The sequence below is a fragment of the Phoca vitulina genome, unplaced genomic scaffold, assembly GCF_004348235.1.
Source record: "Phoca vitulina isolate PV1807 unplaced genomic scaffold, GSC_HSeal_1.0 scaffold52, whole genome shotgun sequence".
Classification (NCBI taxonomy): domain Eukaryota; kingdom Metazoa; phylum Chordata; class Mammalia; order Carnivora; family Phocidae; genus Phoca; species Phoca vitulina.
The window spans coordinates 739827-748374 of NW_022589755.1; the positions used below are offsets into that span (position 1 = coordinate 739827).

The 8548-nt window shown below is 43.7% G+C and overlaps 1 protein-coding gene across 1 annotated transcript in view; it reads left to right on the plus strand.

Moving 5' to 3' along the window:
• Window positions 1-1482: 1482 nt before the first annotated feature.
• The window catches only part of LOC116622412 (zinc finger protein 850-like), a 41029-nt gene continuing 33963 nt past the window's right edge, over window positions 1483-8548 (plus strand). The window contains exons 1-2 of the mRNA XM_032388883.1: window positions 1483-1534; window positions 2366-2454. Of these exons, the coding sequence (XP_032244774.1) occupies window positions 1483-1534; window positions 2366-2454 (141 nt within the window). The remainder of the gene's footprint in view (window positions 1535-2365; window positions 2455-8548) is intronic.

Here is an 8548-nt window from a genome sequence, read left to right on the forward strand (position 1 = left end):
CAAGAGCACCTCACCTGAGGGTCCCAAACAGACTAGGTTTGGCTGCTCCCTAGTGAGAAAATCCAAAGGCAGAGGAAGAGATGGTGAAACAGGGAAGGAATTTTTCTCAGCGAGGCCAATGCAGAGAAGACCCTGGACTAACCTCTCAAAGACTGACTCCAAAGTGACAAAAGTAATTTCAGGTTTATAGAAGGAAAACGTGGGGCCAAGGTGGATGGGTACTTGCAGGTAGGCAGTGAAAGTCAAATAGATCATAGTCCTGAGTCAGTCATGGGTGGGGACGTGCTGGCTCAGGGCAATCCTTAGTGCTCGAGGGGGTAGTTTTGGTTCCCATCAGGGGATGCCTTGCCAGCAGGGTCTTCCATCGGAGTCCAGAGACAAGCTGGAAAGAATCCAGCTAGAAAGCTTGATGTCAAAATGGGGGCAGCCAAGGTCTTCTTTCAGTCCTATGAAAAACTGTGTATGGGTGAAGCCACCTTGGGCCCTTGGGCCAACCGAGTAATCTTAAGGTTAAAGAAGCATCCTTAGCCTACATGATTGATTAACATTTCTCAGTTTAGCTGTAGATCGTGCATTCTCTCCCGGTTTAGCGCTGAGCACTTCGGCATGCCACAAAACAGAACATACCCCTTGCACAACCTCCCAGCATTGTATGCTAACGAGGGCCTACAAGATACTGGAGGCGTTGTCATTGTCCAGTTAAGGTTGTTCTTGTCTGCTTCTCCCTCTGACCCTCCCCCTTCTCGTGCTCTTTCTCTCTCTCTCTCATTCTCTCTCTCTCAAAGAAAGAAATAAAATCTTAAAAAAAAAAAAAAAAAAAGGATGGTCACTGTATGCTTGGTGAAAGCCTCTACTTGGAATTTTACATAAACAGGTGGCTTCTAGGATAAATATGGCTTAGGGATAAAACCATCTTGGGATGCCTGGGTGGCTCAGTCAATCAGCTGCCTTCGGCTCAGGTCATGATCTCAGGGTCTTGAGACTGAGCCCCACATCAGGCTTTCTGCTCAGCGGGGAGTCTGCTTCTCCCTCTCCCTCTGTTGCTCCCCCTGCTTGAGCTCTCTCGCTCACCCTCTCCCTCCCAAATAAATAAATAAAATCTTTAAAAAAAAAAGCCATCAAGAAGCCTTCTTTGTTTGAGGTCTAGCCTTAATAATATCCTAATTACAAGGAATCACTGGCAAGTGGGAGAAGACTTGTCTCGGGATAAGGGCATCCCCAAGCGCATCATCCAATCCAATCATAGGGAAAGTGGAGTCATCCATTATCTCTACAAGTCCATAGTTAACCCATGGAGTGGGGTACACTCCAACTTTTAAGGAGAAATTGCATCATTCTAGCCACACGGAATTGGTCAAGATGAGAGCTGAGTTACAAATTTCTTGGGGGACTGAATCCCATTTTTCAGCTGTTCAAATAATCATATGCCCATGGGGTCTTGTTATTATCCCCAGAGAATAACAAGCAAGAAGATTGCCTATCATGAGCTATTGTGGCAATTTCTCTGAAGTCTACCTCAAGTTGTCTAACTCAGGTAAACAACATTCAAAAACAATGAGAACTAGGATTTAACATCCGCAAAGGTGGGTCATTGAAACATAATTTTTCTGTATAATAACCCTCATTTTTAATCAAAGATAGCCAAATCAGGACTAATTTGTTTGTAAAACAAGTCCAATTTTATTATTATGATTTTTTTAAAGATTTTATTTCTTTCTTTGAGAGAGAGAGAATGAGAGACAGCACGAGAGGGAAGAGGGTCAGAGGGAGAAGCCAACCCCCCGCCGAGCAGGGAACCCGATGCGGGACTCGATCCCGGGACTCTAGGATCATGACCCGAGCCGAAGGCAGTCGCTCAACCAACTGAGCCACCCAGGCGCCCCAAAACAAGTCCAATTTTAACAAACATGGCCTAATCATTTACATAAGCTCAGCAAGAATAGTGATTGATTATAGATCGTATAATTACAATCTGCTTTGCTGGAACTTTTTGTAAGGAATTTCTAGGTTGAACTCTTAGTACTCTAGGCCAGAAGCCAAGCAAATACTTGCCATCAGACATGGTTGCAGTACCTGTAGATTTGGGCAAATTCCTTTTCACGAGGTCCCCAGTATATCCTGAGGTTCCTGCACCTGCCAGGAAGTGACATTCTTTACTCACCTGAGAAGGCTGCTGGGAACTCTGTAAGCAAGGTAACAGGCCAACAGTTCCATGGGGCTTTATGGCTCCAGGTTTCATAAAGTCAACTTAGTTCCTTAAAGCTGTGTGGTCATATCTGAGTCTATGCACGTCTCTCTCAAATATGACATTCCGGTCAAAGCCTTGGTAAAATAACGAATGTTTCCAATGGTGTCCTGTTACAAGGAGAACAGATTGTTATTGAACTTAAGCAGATGACTCTGATTGCCATGGAAGAAAGAATACTGAGACCTTGTGAATTTCAGAGGGTTCAGGTAAAGAGAAAAGTTAAGGGCGCCTGGGTGGCTCAGTTGGTTAAGCGACTGCCTTCGGCTCAGGTCATGATCCTGGAGTCCCGGGATCGAGTCCCGCATCGGGCTCCCTGCTTGGCAGGGAGTCTGGTTCTCCCTCTGACCCTCCTCGCTCTCATGCTGTCTCTCATTCTCTCTCAAATAAATAAATAAAATCTTAAAAAAAAAAAAAAAAAGAAAAGTTAAATGCTTCAATTTGTTCACAAAGGAATAGTCATATTTCTGTAAGTCATAGATATCTTAAGAGAAAATTTCCTTAATCTGGAAGAGCAAACATTAGAGAACCAGCAATGTTTCAAGCAAGAGTCACGAAACTATAATCATTTTTCCCAGTTCACTTAGTCCCACATTACTATTCTTGTTCAGTTTGAATGCAGCTTTAGTTAGTTCTGGAAGTTCTTACCCATTTTAGTTTTGATCTTAAAGATATTGAATACCTGTATTTGTCCTAAAAATCCTTGAATCTCCTTGAAGATGAAACATATTTCATAAGAGAATAAGAACTATAAATGACAAAAAACCCTCAAAAATGGACATGGTTAAAATTCTGATGACAGGTTACAATATAGCTGACAAAGAAATCCAGTTATTTCTGTGACATGTAACACTTCAATAATCAGAATATCAAGTGATGATGACCTTATATCAGAAGGTAACATACTGGGCGCCTGGGTGGCTCAGTCGTTAAGTGTCTGCCTTCAGCTCAGGTCATGATCTCAGGGTCCTGGGATCGAGTCCCACATCAAGCTCCTTGCTCGGCAGGAAGCCTGCTTCTCCCTCTCCCACTCCCCCCTGCTTGTGTTTCCTCTCTCGCTGTGTCTCTGTCAAATAAATAAAATCTTAAAAAAAAAAAAAAGAAGGTAACATACCAAATAAACAAGCCTAATTAGTCAAAGAGACTTGTTTACAATTCAAATCTGGGGAAGTTTGTTTTAAAAACCTCAGAAAGTTTTAAAGCACATGCCTAAATAGGATTACAGATTATTCAAAACTTAAAACTTACTTATTTAACCAAGGTGACAATTAAGAGATTCCAAAGGCAAAATGTAGGGTTATATAGTTAGCAAAACTTAGCTCCTTTAACATTTGGTAAGTTTTAACTAAGCTATCAAAGACCTAATAAAGACAAAACATAGAAGCTGGTTTTCTAGGCAGACAAAAGAGAAAAAAACTTTGTTTACATTTTTTTTTTATCAAGTGTAAACCAACAATTCAAGAAAACTTTTGTCTTTTGAACAGAAAGAAAAGCAGAATTTCAATCTTATGCCAGCGTACTTTTAAAATCCATTTTAGGGACGACTGGGTAGCTCAGTTGGTTAATCGTCTGCCTTCAGCTCAGGTCAGGTCATGATCCTGGGGTCCTGGGATCGCATCCTGCATTGCGGGGGGGGGGGGGGGTCCCTGCTCAGCAGGGAGTCTGTTTCTCCTTCTCCCTCTGTGTGCTCACTCTCTCTCAAAGAAATGAGAGAGTGAGCACAAGCAGGGGGAGTGGCAGGCAGAGGGAGAGGGAGAAGCAGGCCCCCTGCTGAGCAGGGAGCCCGATGCAGGACTTGATCCCAGGACCCTGGGATCATGACCTGAGTGGAAGGGAGACGCTTAACCATTGAGCCACCCAGGCGCCCTAAATTATTTAAAAAAAAACTAAAATCCATTTTATTTCTTAGTCCCTCCTGATCACACATAAAATTCCTTTCCAAAGATTTGCCTTCACAAACTTTCTACAACTTTCCTTGGCATCTAGATCTTTGTCCCAAGCCATTTATTTTCAAACCACAAGTCTCATTTAGGACAAAATTACCTTCTTTTACCTTCAACAAAAATGTGTTCCTATTTCTTATTTCTTTCTTACATATCTCCTACTTTTCTACATACAGAGTTGCTTCCCTTATTTACATCAGTCTTAATTACATTTAGCAGAATTTTAACTTAGAAACCTTAGTGTCCAGTGAAGACTAAGCAGTAACCAAGTGTAAACTATCACACCAGAACTTTTTTTAGATGGCAGACTTAGCAATTAAGCACAAAGCATGTTTATCAACAGACCCAAATATCTGCAATAACAGACCCAAATTTTTCTGCAATAACTTAAAAACACAAACCTGTGTTCAGTAATCAATGCTTTAGCACTCCATTCTATTTGGAAAAGACCTAGATGTCCAATGAATTCAATCCCAATTATCATCCAAGCAAAACAAGACTTTTTGAAAGCTATCTTATTTACCCACGAAAGCTTCGAGACAGACAAAATGAACCATTTTAGGGCACAACTCTAAAGACCTATCTATTTAATTAAACCAAACTCAAATTAGTTTACCAAATTATATTCCACCTGGATCCTCCTTTTTTTTTTTTCAAGAATGTTTATTTTTAATTTTTTTAGTACATCATTAGTTTTTGATGTAGTGTTCAATGATTCATTAGTTGCATATAACACCCAGTGCTCATCACATCACTTGCCCTCCTTAATGTCCATCACCCAGTTACCCCTTCCCCCCCCCCATTCACCTCCCTTTCTGCAACCCTCAGTTTGTTTCCCAGAGTCAAGAGAGTCTGTTATGGTTTGTCTCCCTCTCTGATTTCTTCCCATTCAGTTTTCCCTCCCTTCCCCCACTATCCTCTGCTCTTATTTCTTAATGTTTCACTGGATCCTCTTTTCTAAAAGTCAATTAGTTTGTTCCCCCATGTCAATTTTTACATGAGACATGGGTGGGGAAATCTGAAGTGGGCACTGTTAAGTCTAGGGGGCGCTGTTCTCGCTCCTTGACAGTGAGGGGAGAAGGAGCCATAGTACCATAGGCACCGAAGCTGGTCTAGAAGCAAGTTATACAGGCCGCACCCAAGGGGGTGCAGAAACAGGAGGAGGGTGAATGGGAGACAGAAGCAAAGTGCTGCCAGAACGTAGAGAAAAGGGGTTCCCGGTTCTAAAGCTCATCCAGTTGGACAGATGAGCAAACACCATGTTTTGTTTTGTGTTTTTTTTTTAAAGATTTTATTTATTTATTTATTTATTTGACAGAGAGAGACACAGCGGGAGGGGGAGCACAAGCAGGGGGAGTGGGAGAGGAAGAAGCAGGCTTCCCGCGGAGCAGGGAGCCCGATGCGGGGCTCGATCCCAGGACCCTGGGATCATGACCTGAGCCGAAGGCAGACGCTTAACGACTGAGCCACCCAGGCGCCCCAAACACCATGTTTTTTTACCAGCAAGTGGAAGTAAGCAGTCCATGGTCAGGCCGGAGAAGGCTTCCCCGAAAACAAAGGGAGTTTCAGCAGCTGCTTGGGAATATTCCTTAAAGTCCCCATCCTGAGGTAGACTAACCACAGCTGGCTCCAATAATAGCCATTGACCCGGGAAATGAGGGAGAAGCCCCCACATTTGGGGGAACAGTAAGAGAATAAGAGTCAGCATTCCCTTTGTTAGGGATGGCCTGTGTTTCCTCCAGCAACCGGGGTTTATTTGGAGGTCTACTTAGATAATTATCATCCAATAAATCAGGAGGGAGTTTACTGATCTGGTTACTGACCAAACATGTTCTGCAAGAGGCCCTTTAGGTCCAGGTCCTGATTTACAGCCCCGGAAGCCTGGATGGACCTAGGGAATCTCCATCTATTTTCCCTGTTTTCCTGCATAAGAGGTCTGATAGATCCTACTGAGGCCATGCAGCGCCTTTCTTAAATTTTTCTTTTTTTTTTTTTGGAAGATTTTATTTATTTATTTGAGAGAATGAGAGAGAGAGAGCACATGAGAGGGGGGAGGATCAGAGGGAGAAGCAGACTCCCCGCTGAGCAGGGAGCCTGACGCAGGACTCGATCCTGGGACTCCAGAATCATGACCTGCGCCGAAGGCAGTCGCTTAACCAACTGAGCCACCCAGGCGCCCTCTTAAATTTTTCAATCTGAATTGTTTCCAGTGGGTTAAAAGACATTCCAGGGGAGAACCCTTGGGAACTGAAGAAGAGACATGGTCCATTACCAAAAAGCACCACCACCACCACCACCACCACCCTCAACGCCTGGGTGGGATCCCACGCAGGATGTGTCAGAGGTTCCGGGTGTTAAAAGCAACTAGAGGCATCCCTCAAATGAAAATTGCTGTTGATCACCATCCTGTCTTGCCAAGAAGGCAGGCCTGCCATAAAAGGCCCCATAGGAGAGATGCTAGCATCACCCCCAACCCTTTCTCTACTGCATTCTAGGCTATAGATGGGTGCCTGGCATATGGACCAAAATACCGTGCTTTGGAGGTCATGCCTCGAAGGTCAAGCCTTATTTTACCTTGTCTTGAAAAACCCGCTGTTTTTAACCCATGGAAAACGCTAGAAAAATTTTACAGGGGGAAATTACCCAATTTTGTAGTTTAAGTAGTTAGTAGAGGACACTGACAGAAAACAGTTAAGATAGAAATCCATCATGGCCTAAGGGACATTCCAACACACGCAGTATTTACAGCCAACTTGTCTAGGAAACGTGCTGGTTGGGTTTTAATTCAATCAGGTACTGGTTTCGGCCAGCTCCCAGTGGCGTTCTCACAGCCGGAAGCGAGTAAACCAGAGATGTGGAGGGGATCACATTAGACCAATGAAGAGGAAACCTCACATGGGAGTCAAGATTGGTAGCCATCCTGCTGACTTAGGTGACTGTCCCATGCCCAAGACAGACAACTTTGCATAAGGACAGGAATAAAGAGAGGGCATCAAGTTTCTGGGTCTTATTACCATTCCAGTCATGGTACTAACTTCCAGCCAAAAGACAGTCTTTCTCCTCCCTGAAGAGAGGCAATGGGCTGGAGGATTGTAGCCTGAGCAATCGACATGACAGTGTTCCAATAAGACCGTACTCCCTGAAAAGCCCCTGAAATGAGAGTAAAGGAAGAGGAGAGAAACAACTCACCAAGTTTGCCCCAAAACCCAGTCCAGATTAAAAGACTCAAAGCCCCACATTTGGGTGCCAAATGATGTAGTTTTGGAATGTTGATGAGGTCCAGAGCCAACAGCCAAGAAATAATTCCTGAGATGTCTTTGGTGCAAAAAGGTATTTTATTAAGCACGGGGACAGGACCCATGGGCAGAAAGAGCTGCTGCACATGGCGGGGTGGGCCGGGGGGAACGGTGTATGAGGACTGGCTGGTTATATACTTGAGAGTTGGGAGAGGTAAGGAAAAAGGGAGGTGTCCAAAAGGAATTTCATATGCTAAAGAAGACCCTAAGCATCCTGGACTCCTTGCTATTATCAAGCTAATATTGTCTTTTCTTCTAGCAAAGTATTAACCTTAAGATAGTTGGAAGTTTCCTGGAGGAATGTCACACATTATCATACCCTGGGGGGGTGGGGTTGTGGGGTGTTAGTTTGTGCTTTCTCCTCAGCTTGGCTTGTGCTCCCTCAAGACTAATAAGACCCTTCTGTCCCCAAAATAAGGTGACTTCACCTGACATAATCCTTTTTTTCTGTTTATGACATACTTGTCCTATCTTTTTTTTTTTTTTTTTTTTAAGATTTTATTTATTTATTTGACAGAGACACAGCGAGAGAGGGAACACAAGCAGGGGGAGTGGGAGAGGGAGAAGCAGGCTTCCCGCTGAGCAGGGAGCCCGATGAGGGGCTCGATCCCAGGACCCTGAGGTCATAACCTGAGCCAAGGCAGACGCTTAACGACTGAACCACCCAGGCGCCCCATACTTGTCCTATCTTTAAAAACCTTTCCCTTTCTGTAAAGCTTTGGAGCTGCCCTCTACTTGCTAGATGGATGCTGCCCAATTCACAAATCAATGAATCAAGCCAGCAAACCTTTACAATGTGATGGGTTGAATTTTTGTTGCTTGACAGGAACTAATCTATTGTTCCCAACTAATCCTACTGAAACTTATGAAACTGTAACACCTCAGGGTGCAAGCATTTGAGGAGCAGCAACATCTTTCCACCTCTGCACAGACTCTTATTTCTGAAGTGCTGTACAAAATAATATGTCAATTAGCTCAGTAAAAGTATTTAAGAGCATCTAAAATAGTAGTTTTCCCTGGAAGCTGACTGACGTTCATGGAGTCTGAAAGCACAGCTCTTCTCT